Source organism: Pelophylax lessonae (assembly GCF_965119305.1).
Source record: "Pelophylax lessonae genome assembly, chromosome: 8".
In the NCBI taxonomy this organism is placed as follows: Eukaryota; Metazoa; Chordata; class Amphibia; order Anura; family Ranidae; genus Pelophylax; species Pelophylax lessonae.
In genome coordinates this window covers 68,619,209-68,637,132 of record NC_138775.1, presented here as the reverse complement: position 1 = coordinate 68,637,132, position 17,924 = coordinate 68,619,209, and the positions used below count along the sequence as shown (strand labels likewise).

Genomic DNA, 17,924 nt, shown 5'->3' with positions numbered 1-17,924 from the left:
GAAATCCTCATCACCTTGTCTTGGAAATGGTGTCCATACGTTGATAGCTCTGTAGGTATATATATATATATATATATATATATATATATATATATATATATATATATATATATATTCAGGTAGAATGGGTTTAAAGAGTATGGTAGGAGGGAGTAACAGTAAAATAAATCCAGGCCCAAGTCATTCAAAATTTTTCCTCTGCATTTTTGAGGGAGCCTTTTTCGATTCTCCATTTCCATAAGTTTGTTGACCATAGGAATGCGGTATGTGGGGTATCTCTTCCAGACAAGTGGTATAAATGATCTTGCATTGCTGTTTAAGTGTTTAGTAAGGATCTTTTGTATTTAGAAAGGGGGAGCTTGGTCAGGTGTAAGAGTCACACAGCCAGGGTCTTTTCTAGGTCATTGGACATGGTATGCAGTTTCACCCACTGGACTGTCATTGGGATGAGACGGACATGTTTGCACTCCTGAAGTATATGTTGCATAGTCCCTGCCTCAAATCTGCAGTGCCAACAGGGATCTGGGATCTGTTCAATAAATATGTACAGCAGAGAAGGGACTCAGTACAATATTGTGTATCCTTACTCATGCAACATGTTAGCTATGGAGGATTTGTGTGTGAGAGGTATGATTTTATCTCTTTGCTCTATCATGAAAGCAGTGAATAGGGCCTTTTTCTATTTTGTAATAAAGGAAAGGATGTTGTCATCTGGGGATTACAAGTAGCTTAAAACAGCATAAGGAGCAATGCAGGGCTTCCATGCAAGGAATTGATGTCAGCAAGTGGCAGTGCTGAAGGGCACTCCAGGAATCAAGTGGAGGATCAACTGGGTTTTATTTTTGGTCTGGGGTTATCCTTCCTTTTTTTCATATTGTGTGCTTCAATAAATGTTTTGCAATTTTAAATGTATCGTTTATTACCATTTCTTATTATTTTTGTTATAATAGTTTTGGTTTGGGATAAACAAAATTGCACACATAAACTGCATGCTATGATGGTTGCACCACATGGAGATTTTTTTACTTTTTTGAATTTCCCTAGATTTCTGATAGGAGAACCAAGAGCCTGTTGTAGGCATCTAAAGTTACGGTTCCCAGGGGGAAATTGGGGTCCCCAAAAATAGGAGTATGGGAAGGTTGTGAGGATAATCTTGTGAAAGAGAATATCTTTCTAGCTGTATGAATCATGGCTCCAGTAGTCAGATGGTTTTAAATGTTAAAAGGATTGGAAAGAGAGCCAGGGATAAGCTGTGGGAGGTTTCCTGTTCCATTTGTTACCCACAGTTTGGTGTTACAGTGGCAGTCACAGTCAACCACCTGAGATCTCCAAACTCGATTCCCCGACGATCGGGGAAGAGCGGCGGTGATCACTGCCGATCCTCCCCTGGCCCGACTCCCGCTGTGACTGAATACAGCGGGAGCGAGCCTCCGGCGGCGCGCGCCGCTGAGAAAGGGGAGTGTCTGGCGACGTAGGTCTACGTCGCTAGACGATAACGAACCAATTTGCCGCAGTAGAGCTCTAGTGAGCAGTCGGCAAGTGGTTAATAACATTCAATGATTAGTGTCGCAATTGTAAACGCTATATTGTTTTTTCTTTATTTGCTATTTTTTCCCCACGAAAGTGGAGTTATCCTTTAAATAAACAGGGCAAGTCGCAAGCCATTGGTAAAAATTTGATCCACAAGAGTTAGTTATTCTTCTGCCCAAGGAAACAGCAAACTGCTTGTGAACTGAAGAGCTTCTATATATTAAAAGGCCAACCTCTTTCTTCTCAAACAAGCGGTCATGTAATTGATAAGAGTTGGCCTAGGGGCAGGCCTAATTGGCCTTAATGTCAAGTTTTTTAGCATATGCTGTGCTGTTAGGTTGAAAAGGACTTTTGGTAGACTTAGATCCAAACTAAGTTAATAAGTGATACTTTGCTACAGATAAGTAAATGCAGCTAATGTTTGAAATTACATCTGAAGATGTCTCCGCATTCACATAGCTGTAGTAACTCCCGTAAAGTGTCAAACATGTTTATTTATTATGATTGCTTGCTCTATCTAGTGGGCTTAATTCAATATTTTTATGATTGAAGTATTGCAGAAAAATATTGCATTATGTCCATTAGATGAAGGTGATGATCATAGGAAATAAAAATATTAGACACATTTTGGGGATTATTTGTCACAGCTGTGTAAATGGATCAACTTTTTTAGTAAATGGACCACCTAGTGTATTAAAGGTACAGGGCTATTTGGGTCAGACATTACATTTTATTAGTATCTGAAACCAAAACTATGTATATTTTCTTACTGGAACCAATCAGGTTCTTAGTTGAACAGCTATTCTTTTTTCAGTGTTTGGGTGACATTGGTATATATAGTAATACAACATAGCTCTGTTTGGTCATAGTAGCACACAAGAGGTTAAGGTACATGTTAAGGTAACCCTTTTAATTTCAATTGGCTGCTGATTCACATAAATCCAGACATGCCCTAATTTTATTAATATAGCGCATCATGCACAAATGTAAATTGATGTAGGAAGCGGTGCACTACTTGGCTACATTGATGTGCTGTTCACTGCAACACAACACACTGCATTCCATGCATTGTGATAACACACAGTATAACTTGTGTATATGAAACACACTGGAGTGAATGTCCCTTACTATATAATGAGTTCAGGACAAAATCTTGATATTTTATATTTAAACTTTTACTTTAAAATCAAAGTCCTAGATTGTGCTCTGTATGTTACAAATGTATGTCATTGTGATATGTTGTATCCTGTTAATATGAAAACTAGATCAAAACTAGTGAAAGTGCTTCCTTTAGCAGCCAATCAACTTCCTGGTATTGTTGTAATAAGGATCTGTCCCTTTTTGGGAATATCTTTTTCTATTACTTGTTCTAGTTTTTGTATAAGTCCTAATAAGTATACTGTCTTTTCCATGCTTTGTAATCAGGTGTCATCCTTGTAATACATTAAAGGCCAACTCCAGGAAATTTTATATAAAAATGCTTAGTTCATTTTCGTATTCCTTCAAAAACCATAAAATTATTTATTTTCAATTAGGCTAATGCAATTATTTGAAATTCATCTTTTTATTATGTTGCCAAGCTACAGCTTGAAATCAGACATGCAGATGGAGTGTCTGCCATATAAGATAATGGGTAAGAGAGGTAGTTAGGTGTGTTAAATGAGAGCTCATGGTGTGCTGATATTAGAGCAGGCTGGAGACAGGTCAAAGGAGCAGAATCTGTAGAACTTCAGGCTGTAAAGAGGGATACCACTCTTTTTTTTTTTTTGCAAATATAACTTTATTAAAGGTTCGAGAAGAGTACAGCAAACCAAAACACAGGATACATTCACTTGAAACCAGAGGGGGAAAGATACAGCGGACGGTACATAAATGGAATGCATAAAATAGACATCAGCGGGAAGAACAAGGCAAGGATCTCGCATAAAGTAGTGTCCCCACAGTGGGGAAAGAGTCAACAGAGCAATGTTTGCATAAGCTCCACATCCCCTGCCACATTACCCCCCAGCATCCACCACCGATATATAATACAGTTTCCTCCACTCCTTCTCCTCCCATACTGACTTCCCATTTTATCAAAACTGGTAGGAGCGGGGTACGGACGGTATCAAATACTGACGAAGGGTACAGAGACCCAGTTTCCCTTACTCCATACAGGTAGATTGGGCGGAATATACTAAATTACAATGCCAGCAACTGTCTCCCCTCCTCAGAGAGAATAAATAGATTCCAGAGTCCCTAGGTTTTATCGTATTGTTTCTGTTTGTGTTGTGCGGCAAGAAGCAGGTCTTCCATTTTATTAATGTCTTCCACTCTACGAAACCAATCCGATACAGATGGTGCCAAGGGCTTCTTCCAGTAAAGGGGGACACAGGCCTTAGCAGCATTCAACAGGTGACGAACGATTGCGCTTCCATAGATCCTAGCAGGGACGTTAGAGACGTGAAGGAGAATTAAAGCTGGGTCATGGATACCACTCTTTTATCGTATGCAGCCATTGAGCATACCAGTTCTGGGTTGATTATAGACGTACAGTATGTGTTTTAGTTGATCTGGCCCATCAAATAGATCTTATATATGTGAATTCAACAATTTAGCTGGAGTTGCCCTTTAAATATCTGCAAATTTGAAAGCTTTGCATGAAGAACTTTGCTTTTCACAAATTATTTCCGTGCTTTGCTTGTGTGTTATTTTATTGCTGGTTCTGCATAATTCATGTGTTTATGGTAGATTTCCTTTTTCTTGGCCCTGTGTAGTGAGTTTTCTAAGGAAAGAGAAAAGGCGAAAGCTAGAGGGGACTTTCAGAAACTGCGTGAGAAACAACAGCTTGAAGAAGACCTGAAGGGTTACCTAGACTGGATCACCCAAGCTGAGGACATTGATCCTGAGAATGATGAGGAGGGAGATGAAGAAGGAAAACGCAATAGTATGTATTCAAATCTGACCTGAACCCAGTATAACAATATAACGGGTAATTCTACCCTCCATGTTAGTCCTATTATGTGTCTAGATTTACACCTGCATTACATTAATATACACCTTGTGTTTGGCACGTAGTGATTAGCCACAGTGAAAACACACTATTTTTATACCTTTAAGCCTCCTCGCCTTCCCCTTCAAGATGTTTCCTGTAATCAGCATTAACTAGGTAGTTGTCAGTCTCAGACAGTTAAGTCAGCTGGAGATTTAAAGGGGCGAGGACTGCTCCGGAGCCAAGTAAAAGCACTAGTGTTGGCAAAATTATATTTGGAAGAGAACGTGATTATTTTTTCTTTATCTAAACTATATCATTTATTTTATTAGAGGTCATCTCGGCACAAATACAAAAGGAGAAGCTTTCCATGGCATAACATTTTATTAAAGCTGAACTCCAGCTCACTACATAGAAAAAAATACATATATGATTTGTTTTTACTATTTTTATTAATGGGGAAAAGGGAACAGCCATTTTATTTATCAAACATGTATTTACAATTATCAAACATGTATTTATGATTATCAAACATGTATTTATGATTAAGCAGATATATTGGATTTATATGTTGTGAGAAGTCATATTGTATAACAGCTGTTGTGTTTAAAAGCCATTTACACCTCCAGCTGTTAGATTGCAAGCTAGGCTTTTGAAGACCTGTCCAGTTGTTTACTAGAAGTAAGCAAGCCTTTGTGAACAACTATTCCGCATTTCAATGAAGATTTGACTTCAAAGAAACTTTAGATAGATAGGTGCTACCCACTTCAGAATGTATAAATTGTAATACAAGTCCTTAGGAAGTTAGAGCAATGTTTATTAAACCAACAGAATGAAATGTAACTGAATTGCTCTCCAAACATGTTTGTTTACCTACATGTTTGTCTAATAAATATCATTTTCAATCTGGCTTCAACAGTCAAAATGTTACTGAGACCCATGAGTTCTGGGGTTTCCCCTTCATTATCCACCCAGTTCTGAGATTGAATCTGCTCTGCTACACAGCACAGCCCTGTTTGGCATGACACAAGATCTGATGCTTCTATGCTGCAGTTTAGTCACACTTAGACCCCTTTCATATGGGCCAGACCTGGTTTTGCTCATCAGGGGACCTGTCCCGCTGATCCCCTGCTGAGCTGAGCTGAGTGGAGCTTATGCAGAGCGGACATGGACACAGCCCGCTCTGCTCTATGGGCAGTCGGATGTAAACAGAACTTATGTCAATATACACCAGACTGCCTTTCAATCTGATCGAGCCAGACGGATGGGAATAGATCTCCTTTCATTTGTTTTTGCCGGATTGGATCGGCTATAGCCGGGAGTAAATGGACACAAGTCTGTTTACATCCGACTACCCATAGAAGACAATGGAGGAATGGAGGATCCAATCGGGTTTGCCTGGAAAACAGACAGGTGGACCAGATCGGATTCCTTGTATGAAAGGGACCTTACAGGTCTTGTCCCTTCCCCAGCCTGTGACTGGAACAGGAGAAGCATTGAGCTGATGAGCTCATCTTGTATCTGTATCTATGCTCTATTCTCCAATAACCGTTTTCTTTGTTATCACATAAGCACTGCCACCCACTGATTGCCTACTGATACTGCTTCCCCCTCTTTGAGTCTAAGCTGTGCTGCACAATGTCAATGCAAGACGCTGATAACAGGTCAAACTCAGGTTCTTACACAGCTTGCGTTAAAAAATAACATTGTAATATTCAATGAATGAATACAGATTTACATTATTTTATGCATTCCAAATATTTTCTAGAGTTTATCTTTAACGTAAAATGAAATAATAAAAACAGACTCCTTTTTGCTGCTGTGCCACCCAATAAGGCCAGTTGAGGTTGTTGCTTCAGGTGTCACTCATGGAGGCACGTTGGTGGATGGCACTGAGGCCAGAGTGTCCACGCTGGACTCTCCTCTGTCGTAATGCTATGCCTTGTAAAACCACAGTTATTATGTTACCGAGCTGACTGCCTAGTTGCTACACGGTGGACAGGCATTAAAAATGTTTGCCTTGAGCAACATCGGCCCCCAAAACAGCCCTGTGTAGTGATGACAGTCTGAGATACTCCAGCAAGTAGGGATACTGTCCACTGAGTAGCATGGCTACACAACATGATGACTGTAAACAATATTAGGCCATAGAAAGATTTTTCTGTCTATGCAAGAATAACCAATATCCTTGCAGATGGCTGATTTTATGTTTGGAGAAATTGTACTTTATGTACCTTATTACTAAGACTGGAAAGCATCTGAGTTCATTCACTGGCACCAATAGGATCTGAATTTTCACAAATGTGAGCCTTTTATGGCCTACTTATAATTTGGGGGTCTTATTTATCTGGTGTGCTCTGTATATTTAGTGATGGGAATATACCACAAAGTTTCCACATGGTCATCACTGTGAGATGGACATCAGAGTGTTATCACTGCGAGAAGAGGATTTTTTGTATTGATTGCACTTTTAATTTAATTATAAATGAATAATATGTGTTCATTTGTTGAATTTTTTATGAACTTTACATCTTTATATTATCATTAGTTGGTACATGTAGAGATAGTTGCAAGGGCTACCAAATTTGTACAGATTCCATGACTATTATGAGGTTGGTGGGATTTGGTGAAGAGTGATGGTGGTGTGGGTTGGAACCAGATACTACTTTGAGAACAACCTATAAATCGAATCTCTGAAAGATATGAGAGGTAAGTGAGTGATCTACCCTTCACCATTAGCACATATTTAAAACCTCAGTTTTGGGTACACTGTATGTTAAAAGAAGGACTTTTAAAGAACAAAGGACAAAAAGATCATTCCCAAAAAAGACAGTCCCTCCAAATGAGACAGAACATGGTCTTCCTAAGGGATTTCCTATTTCTGTTGCATTACTGAAGTCTATATAACTGAGTAATGGTATCACTCCTTATAGTGGGTTCCTCATATGCTAAAATCCTAAAATTGAAACATTTAGGAGGCCATCCGTAAATAAAACTACAGTGGGAAGTTTTTGCCATTTAAATACCCAACAGATATTAGAAGCTGTGTAGTCTGTTGCAAAAACTGATTTAACAATTAGTCTTTAGAGCAGACTTCGCATTTTCTGTGCATGCATGCATGCTAAAGGCTCGTACACACTTGATGAAAATTGGACGAAATATCCTCCGATTTTTCTCTCTATTGCTCAGCGGTCATAACCATTTTTAGTTGACAGTGCATAATGTTCACAAAATTTCTCATCCGATTTATTTTTTTTTTTGGGAAGTTTGTTCCTAGACTTCCGGGTCGTCAGCCACTTCAGATCATGCGCGGTCTTTCGTATCCGATTTTTCGCGGACGTACTGCATACACATTAAACGAAAATTGGTCATCTGGGGACGGACGATAAAAATTTTGGTGTTTGTCCCTTCGTTTTTTTTTTCGTTGAAAATGACGGCATCAGCTCCTGAAAGTTGTGTACACACTAGCCGAAAATAGTACGATTTTACCTCGGACAGGAATTTTCGGCAGATTTTCTACTAGTGTGTACCCCACTTAAGTAATGTGTAAATGTATTTAATACCTATAACAGCATTCACAGTACTACCCCTGAAGTGCCTTCATCTGGTGCATGGTGCCATCTTTGTTCTGAAACCATAAAGGACCAGCATCTACTTCCCAGACTTAGATACTGGCTCAGAGACGACACGGTCATGTAAATCTGGGTGCCTGTCAGTTCTTGACTGTGTTCATAAATGTCTGGTACAGATCAGGCCTCTGCTGCAGCCTCTCACCACTTGGAGACTGAGGAAATGTTTTCTCCTGCCTGCAGCAGGCTGATGACATAATCTTAGCCTAGCAGAGTTACTTGACTGGAGCTCACAGACTTCTTTTTTAAAGATGAAAGCTGAAGATTTTTCAAAAAATGATACTGTTTCTATATATTGTGACAAGTCAGGAATTTATTCATGCAGACTTGTAAAGTCACAGAAAGATCCATTTTTAAAGTGAACTAATGCTTTGCTCACAAAAGGTGACGTTCACTTTAATTAAAGCCTAACTCCAGATTTCGAATTTTCGGCAGATTTTCTACTAGTGTGTACCCCACTTAAGTAATGTGTAAATGTATTTAATACCTATAACAGCATTCACAGTACTACCCCTGAAGTGCCTTCATCTGGTGCATGGTGCCATCTTTGTTCTGAAACCATAAAGGACCAGCATCTACTTCCCAGACTTAGATACTGGCTCAGAGACGACACGGTCATGTAAATCTGGGTGCCTGTCAGTTCTTGACTGTGTTCATAAATGTCTGGTACAGATCAGGCCTCTGCTGCAGCCTCTCACCACTTGGAGACTGAGGAAATGTTTTCTCCTGCCTGCAGCAGGCTGATGACATAATCTTAGCCTAGCAGAGTTACTTGACTGGAGCTCACAGACTTCTTTTTTAAAGATGAAAGCTGAAGATTTTTCAAAAAATGATACTGTTTCTATATATTGTGACAAGTCAGGAATTTATTCATGCAGACTTGTAAAGTCACAGAAAGATCCATTTTTAAAGTGAACTAATGCTTTGCTCACAAAAGGTGACGTTCACTTTAATTAAAGCCTAACTCCATGTTTAAAGCCCCTTTAAATTGTTTGGGCCAGGCTGGCAAGTATTTACTGCACTTACAGGTGCACTTGGCAGACGCTCTATCCTAACTGTATGTAGCTCCTGCTACATATAGTATACAGCACTGTGTTCCAGAAGTGGGATGAGAACTTCTCATCCCACTTCCAGTAAAAAATAGATTTGAGCTGAGCACTCAGGCATTCACTGGGATCTTTGTGTTCTATGAATGAATACAAAGCTTCATTTGGGAGGAAGAAGTGGGCAGATGAAACCATAATCGCCACCTCATCCAATCAGAGGAAGTTTTGTATTCATTCATAGAATACAAATCTTCCTGTGACTGGGTGAGCAGTGGTCAGCCAGACCCTATTTTGTTCTAAGAATGGGACGGGAAGTTTGCATTCCACAGCCGGAACACAGTACTGTATAATGTATGTAGATGAGGCTACATACAGTTAAAGTAGATGTAAACCCCATGCTGGAAATCTGACCTGGGATCTGACCACATATATCTGTAGTGTTTACCTATCTCTCTCCAAAGCCCTAATTTCTGTGTCTTTCTTCTGCTCCCTCCTCTGTTATCAGCATGGTAACTTCCGACAAGCTCTCAGACCCAGGAGATAAATGCAGCAAAAAATGTGTGTCAGGGAAGGGACTTAGAGACAGATAAGCAGAGAGCTGGTCTATTCACAGCACAGCTCTTCAAGTTTCTTCATACCTCTGCCTATGTGGAGGGGGGGGGGGTTGCCTTTCCTCCAATTAGCTCACACACAGTGTATGCCAAGACTCCCCTCCTTCTGCTGAAATCAGAAGAAAAATTTGTAACTGGATCTGCACATTGTGAAGAATATGGAAAGCTGAAGACAGCAGATATACAAGTAAAACTTATGTAGGGAGATTTGTTTCATATCTGTGTATCATCTGAGGCTGTTCACTTCACTGGGTATATGTGAGAGTTTACATCCACTTTAATATAGCACGTCCAGCAGGCACATCTATTAGTGCAGTATGCAGGGCCAAATTGGTAAAACTATTATTCCCAAAAGCAAAATAAAACTGTTTGCCATAACTGCTTATAAAGTATTAGCTGGAGTTTGGCTTCAATTTGTCAGTTTATTTAAATCTGCTAGTAAATTTAACACTCCTATCCCACAAAATGACAGTGTTACTGTAAAAGGGCTCTCTAATACAGGAAGGGTGTTACTGACCAGATTACCAGTTGAAAACAGAGGGGAAAAAGCCTAAAAACAAAAACAAATGCAGCCACCACATCTAATGCTTTGTAAGCTGCAATATATTACATTTTTTGTTTTCGGTTTACTACCACTTTAAGCCCTCCCTAGCGCATATACTTATCTTCCTTTTGATACCCTGCATCTCTGTTCAGTCCCCAGGAACAAAAGCTCTGTGTAAGCTACAAGTCGCTGCAGTTGGGCTTGGCTATGTATTTCCTGCCCATCACTATCACCTGCTCTTCCATACCCAGAAGTAGCAGGTACCTCCTTCAGCCGGTGGTGCTGCATCGAGCTGTGGGTGTGTAAAGCAAGTATACGAGGTATACTGGGGGGGGGGGGGGGTGATAGAGAAATAAAGTAAACCGATGTGATGGCAAAGCAAAGGCTTGCAATGCACTATGAACTAGGGATCGACCGATATATCGAGGGCCGATATGCACTTTCCCCGATATATCGGAATCGGCCCTGGAGGTTACCGATATTGCCGATATTTCAGAAAGTGCTTGTACAGAAGTGATGCCTGCAGCTAGAGACATCACCCCGGTACCGGCGTCCATAGCCGACGGTCGGCTGTCTTGTAATGACAACCGATGCGGCTGAGAAGCCACTTGGTTGTCATTACAAGGAGCGGGAGGGGACACCCCCCCTTCCGCCGCCTTCCACGGTTTGCCTGGGTCTCCCATCCCACCGGGAGACCTGGGCAACCAGCCTGCATGGCCGCTGAACACCCGATCAAAGCCGCATTTGGTTCTGATCGGGTCTCCATGCAAAAACCCGGGTACTGGCACCAGATGAAAAAAGAAGACATCATTCAAAACATCCAAACTTGGCGTTTTGAATGCTTTTAAGTGCAGAGGAGGGGTTTGGGGTATTTTAGACCCCAAAATCCCTCCACAAGAGTACCTGTCAAGTAAAAAAAATAAAGATACATTTTTTTTTCTAAATGCACGAAAATATCGGCCTATATCGGCCAATACCGATACACAATGACCAAAATATCGGTATCGGCAATGAAAAAACGATATGGGTCGATCACTACTATGTACAAGAGACATTTTTTTGCTTGGAAAAGTGGCTCCAAATGCCTGTATTATGCAGCTTGAGAAGCGCACTATGTATAAATTACATCTAGACATGCTGGAGGTATAGTATGCACCACTTTCACATACAATGGGGAATTCATTCAATAGGTTTTTGCAGCATGCACATTGTATCTTGAATGCAGATGATGTAATTTTGCATTGAGGACATATATGGGGTGTCTTGTGTGCAAGGATAACTTTCCAAATACTGTATAGGCAGGCAACTTCTGCAACTTGGAAGTCACATCTTTTTAAATGGCTCGCCATACAATTGCTAAAGTGTGCAGTGAGGTGCATTTGAGTTCATGTCGTAAAAGAACAGCATGAGCTGAATGAAATAGTCTACTAATGGTTATGACAGTTTTAACAGTTTACTCTTACCAGCGGTATATCGAATAATAATAAAATCACTGGCTGTCGCCTTGTCTTGAATTATCTTAAGGTTATACGAGTTTATGGTTTTGTAAATGTAAATTGTCCTAAAACGGCTCTCTTTTTTTGTGCTCAAAATGTTAAGTGTTTAACATCCATATATTATAGAGATGTGTTTTTCTCTAAAGTGATTTAAGGATAAGTAAATTTTCAGAGAAAGCACACTTATCCTGTTTGCCCCTTTAACCACTTCAGCTCTGGAAGGTTTTCCCCCCTTCCTAACAAGGCCATTTTTTGCGATACAGCACTGCGATGCTTTAACTGACAATCACGCTGTACCCAAATAAAATTGATGTACTATTTCTTTTTTTTTCTTCCAACAAATACAGCTTTCTTTTGGTGGTATATGATCATCTCTGTGGTTTTTATTTTTTGTGCTATAAACAAAAAAAATAAAAAAATTTTGAAAAAAAAAAAAAAGCAATATTTTTAATTTCTGCTATAAACCATTCCCAATAAAAAAAATAAAAAAATAAAATTTTTTCATCAATTTAGGCCAATTTGTATTCTGCTACATATTTTTGGTAAACAAAATCCTAATAAGTGTATATTGATTGCTTTGCACAAAAGTTATAGCATCTACAAACTATGGGATAGATTTATAGACTTATTTTTTTTTTATTGTTTTTACTAGTAATGACAATGATCAGTGATTTTTAGGGTGACTTCGACATTGCAGCGGACAAATCTGACACTAAGTGACACTTTTTAGGGACCAGTGACACCAATACAGTGTTCAGTGCTAAAAAAAAAAAAATGCACTGATACTGTATAAATCCCACTGGCAGGAAAGGAGTTAACCCTAGGGGCGATCAAGGGGTTAAGTGTGCTCCTAGGGAGTGCTTTCTACCTGTGGGGGGAGTGGATGCACTAGTGGAAAACAGAGATCAGTGTTTTAGATTAGCTGAAACACAAGATTTCTCTTTTACTTCCTGACAAAACAGTGGTCTGCCTAGTTTACATAGTTTGCCCCATCATTGTTGTCAGTGGGAGGAATAGTGTTCTATCATTGGTATTAATGGGAGGAATAGTGCCCCATCATTGGGGTCAGTGGGAGGAATAGTGCCCCATCAGTGGTATCAATGGGTGGAATAGTGCCCCATCAGTGATATCAATGGGAGGAATAGTGCCCCATCATTGGTGTCAGTGGGAGCAATAGTGTTCCATCATTGATATCAATGGGAGGAATAGTACTCCATCATTGGTGTCAGTGGGAGGAATAGTGTTCCATCATTAATATCAATGGGAGGAATAGTGCTCCATCATTGGTGTCAGTGGGAGGAATAGTGCCCCATCATTGATAACAATGGGAGGAATAGTGCCCCATCATTTATGTCAGTGGGAAGAATAGTACCCCATCATTGGTGTCAGTGGTAGGAATAGTGCCCCATCATTGTTGTCAGTGGGAGGAATAGTGTTCCATCATTAATATCAATGGGAGGAATAGTGCTCCATCATTGGTGTCAGTGGGAGGAATAGTGCCCCATCATTGATAACAATGGGAGGAATAGTGCCCCATCATTGATGTCAGTGGGAAGAATAGTACCCCATCATTGGTGTCAGTGGTAGGAATAGTGCCCGATCATTGATGTCAATGAGAGGAATAGTGCCCCATCATTGGTGTCAATTGGAGGAATAGTGCCCTATCATTGATATCAATGGGAGGAATAGTGCCCCATCATTGGTGTCAATGGGAGGAATAGTGCCCCAACATTATTGTCAATGGGAGAAATAGTGCCCTATCGTTGATATCAATGGGAGGAATACTGCCCCATCGTTGATATCAATGGGAGGAATACTGCCCCATCGTTGATATCAATGGGAGGAATAGTGCCCCATCATTGGTGTCAATGGGAGAAATAGTGCCCTATCGTTGATATCAATGGGAGGAATACTGCCCCATCGTTGATATCAATGGGAGGAATAGTGCCGCAACATTGTTGTCAATGGGAGGAATAGTGCCCCAACATTGTTGTCAATGGGACAAATAGTGCCTTATTGTTGATATCAATGGGAGGAATAGTGCCCCATCAATGGTGTCAGTGAGAGGAATAGTGCCCCATCAATGGTGTCAGAGGGAGGAATAGTGCCCCATCAATGGTGTCAGAGGGAGGAATAGTGCCCTAATGTTGGTGTCAGTGGCAGGAACAATGCCCTACTGTTGCTGACAGTAAGGGAAATAATGCCCCACAGGCCAGATAAAGGAAACAAACGACTTGCGTAGATGGAGGAATCTTGTATTCTTTTTTTTCATTCAGCCTGCTGCCTGAAAAAAAAAGTGATCCATCTTATGGCCAGCTTTAATTTCTCTATGCCTATATAAAACATGATAGTACTGTTTTTACTGCCAAAATAGAGCTGTTTGCAGGGCTTCTGTCTTTCAATGTATTGTGAAGCTGTGTGTGAAGGGCAGAGCCTAGAACCTGGACCTAAATCCAGAAGGCGTCTACTGATGCTCTAGATCAAAGCCTGCTGTTTTGGAGTTTGTAAATATTTATAGCGCTGTTTGTTACACACGCTGCGATGAAAGAGCGCATTGAAAAGGTTGAGTTGGTACACTAGCAGAATTCTGACAAGTGAGTGGTAATTTGCTGTGCGCACAATATGCCTGTAGGATAGCCACGCGAGAAATACATTGCAAAGCCGTCACTGGAGCTGATCTAATGTATTAAACAGCAGGAAACAGACATTCACAGAGACAGCGCCTGATTTATGCCAAATCCACGCTGTGAGCTCAAACACCTCGCTGCAGACGCCAGCTTTCCTTATGTAACAGCAGCCAACGGATTGATAATACAAGGTGGGAACCCGGGCTGGGGTGTAATAGTGACAAACATTCTGGAGTTCATGCAGTGAGCAGGTCATCTTGCAAGCAGCGATTACACAGGGTCCAGTAATGTAATGCCCCCAAATAAGGAATAACTTTTCTATAGCTTCTGACTACAGCTGTTTAGATCATGAAAGCGTATTCAAACCTAAAAACGAAAAAAAAAAAAATATATATATATATACTGCAGCTTACCAGTTCTTAGATGCGGCGCTGCATTAATTTTTCATTTCAGGCTAAGAACATTTTCAGTGAGTACAGAAAATGCCTGTTGATCTTCCCAGAAATGCAATGTGCTTGATATTTCTGAGATTTATTGAAAGCTCCAACATCTTTATCTTTCTTGTGTAGACTACACATCCCAACAATCCATCATGTAATAGAGATGAACAAAGGCAGACACGTTTGAGGTCCAACCTGTGGGGATGAATATGGCTGCATTGATAGACACAATGGAGAAATCATTATAAACACAAATTGTGTTATTTTTAAGATCACAAGGAGAGGATAAAGAGAAAAAAGCTTGAAAAAAATAAACTAATGCAGCAATGTATTAAATTCTTATTTTGGGGTTTAAAACGTAACCTATTAACCAGCATTAAAAGATACCATCTTCTCTAAAATAGGTACACTATATTGTCAAATATTTGGGATGCCTGCCTTTTCAATATTGAGTTGGCCCACCCTTTGCAGCTATACAAGCTTCAACTCTTCTGGGAAGGCTGTCCACAAGGTTTAGGAGTGTGTCTATGGGAAAGTTTGACCATTCTTCCAGAAGCGCATTTGTGAGGTCAGGCACTGATGTTGGACAAGAAGGCCTGGCTCACAGTCTCCACTCTGTTTCATCCCAAAGGAGTTCTATCAGGTTGAGGTCAGGACTCTGTGCAAGCCAGTCAAGTTCCTCCACCCCAAACTCGCTCATCCATGTCTTTATGTACCTTGCTTTGCACACTGGTCCAAATCATTTGGTGGGAGGATGGTGTGGGGTTGTTTTTCAGGGGTTCGGCTTTGCTCCTTAGTTCCAGTGAAGGGAACTCTTAAGGCGTCGGCATACCAAGACATTTTGGACAATTTCATTCTTTAAACTTTGTGGGAACACTTTGGGGATGGCCCCTTCCTGTTCTAACATGACTGCGCACCAGTGCACAAACAAGGTCCATAAAGACATAGATGAGCGAGTTTGGGGTAGAGGAACTTGACTGGCCTGCACCTGACCTCAACCCAGTAGAACACCTTTGGGATGAATTAGAGCAGAGACTGGGAGCAAGGCCAACAAAAGTGAATATACCCCTAAGTGAAAATGACCTAATTGGGTCCAATGAGCCATTTTCCCTCCCAAGTGTCATGTTACCCGTTAGTGTTACTAAGTCTCAGGTGTGAATGGGGAGCAGGTATGGTAAATTTGGTGTTATCGCTCTCACTCTCTCATACTGGTCACTGGAAGTTCAACATGGCACCACATGGCAAAAAACTCTCAGTGTATCTGAAAAAAAGAAGATTGCCAAGACCCTGAATCTGAGCTGCAGCACGGTGGCCAGAACCATACAGCGGTTTAACAGGAGAGGTTCTACTCAGAGCAGGCCTCGCCATGGTTGACCAAAGAAGTTAAGTGCATGTGCTCAGAGTCATATCCAGAGGTTGTCTTTTGGAAATAGACGTATGAGTGCTGCCAGCATTGCTACAGAGGTTGAAGGGGTGGGGGGTCAGCCTGTCAGTGCTCAGACCATGCGCCGCACACTGCATCAAATTGGTCTGCATGGAAGCCTCTTCTAAAGATGATGCACAAGAAAGCCTGCAAACAGTTTGCTGAAGACAAGCATACTAAGGACAGGGATTACTGGAACCATGTCCTGTGGTCTGATGAGACCAAGATAAACTTATTTTGTTCAGATGGATGGTGTCAAGCGTGTGTAGCGGCAACCAGGTGAGGAGTACAAAGACAAGTGTGTCTTGCCTACAGTCATCTATGTCTTTAGAGACCTTGCTTTGTGCGCAGTCATGTTGGAATAAGAAGAGACCATCCCTAAACTGTTCCCACAAAGTTAGGAGCATGGAATTGTCCAAAATGTCTTGGTATACTAATGCCTTAGGAGTTCCTTTTATTGGAACTAAGGGGCCAAGCCCAACCCCTGAAAAACAACCCCACACCATAATCCCCCCTCCACCAAATGATTTGGAGGGGTGACCCAATACTTTTGGCAATATATTGTGGATGAGCGAGTTTGGGGTGGAGGAAATCATTTTGAATAACACCCCCTAGCATTTCTGGCTATGACCTTCTTGAGTAAAGGCAAATCATATAGCATTTACTTTCTGGAATTCTTCTGCCCCTAGCTCAGGCATGCTGGCAGGGGGGTGTGCTTAGCTGAGAAAGCCCCTCCCCCAGGTGATAGAAAAATGCTCATGAAGACTCCTGGAATGTATGACATTGTTTTAGTTTAGGCTGGAAACCAGGAAGCAACTGATAAAATGTAAAAAAAAAAAAAAAGTTTAAAATAAGTAAATATAAAATACCTTCCTATCTATTTACTAAGGTTAGCAGCATAAGAATTATTCATGTTTTAAAAATGTTAATGTTTATTTGGAGAGGAGTTTAGTTCTGCTTTAGTTGCATTTTTACAAACAACTAACGTACTTTCTGAATCTGTCTTGATCTCACACTCTGTCATCCATTGTACAACAAGAACACTCTGCCATTGCAAGACGAGGAAGCAGCCCTAAGAGCCAGTCAGGCTCTTCTGCATGCACATGTGTTGACAACAGGTTGGATTTGATTTAAATCACGATTTAACTTATCATATAAATCACTAGTGAAAAGGCTTGATTAAATCAACTTGATTTAAATCATAAGTTTTAAAGAGCAACTGTCATCTCTGTCCCACAGCGGCACCTGCTCTGACCTGCTGTTGACTTACTGACAGTCCCATTCACTTTAATGGGATGGCTGTTTATGCGGCAGTGACACAAACAGGGGAGGGATGTGGCAGCAGCAGGAGAGTGGATGCCTGAAAACCTGAGCTGCCATTATGGATCTGAAATGACAGGTGCTCTTTAACCTCCCTGGCGGTATGATTCTTTCCGATTTTAGGTGCTGAAAGTGATACCATTATTTTGCATGTAATTCTTAAGAATGAGCAGCCCAAACCAACTATTTACTTATGATTTTTTTTTTTACTGTGCGTTCTTCTTTATAACATCTCGGGTATGATAAAGTTTGAAACACAAAATCGTAAATTATAATATAATAAATAT

At 40.7% G+C, this 17,924-nt stretch overlaps 1 protein-coding gene across 17 annotated transcripts in view; it reads left to right on the top strand.

Moving 5' to 3' along the window:
* Nucleotides 1-17,924, top strand: part of CACNA1D (calcium voltage-gated channel subunit alpha1 D) — a 537,366-nt gene that overhangs the window by 276,106 nt on the left and 243,336 nt on the right. For all 17 annotated transcript variants that reach the window (XR_014225629.1, XM_082266515.1, XM_082266513.1 and 14 more), the window contains exon 9: nucleotides 4,287-4,456. Coding sequence is in view for 16 of the 17 variants with exons in the window: in XM_082266515.1 (XP_082122641.1) it covers nucleotides 4,287-4,456 (170 nt within the window). In the remaining variant the exon portion in view is untranslated. The remainder of the gene's footprint in view (nucleotides 1-4,286; nucleotides 4,457-17,924) is intronic.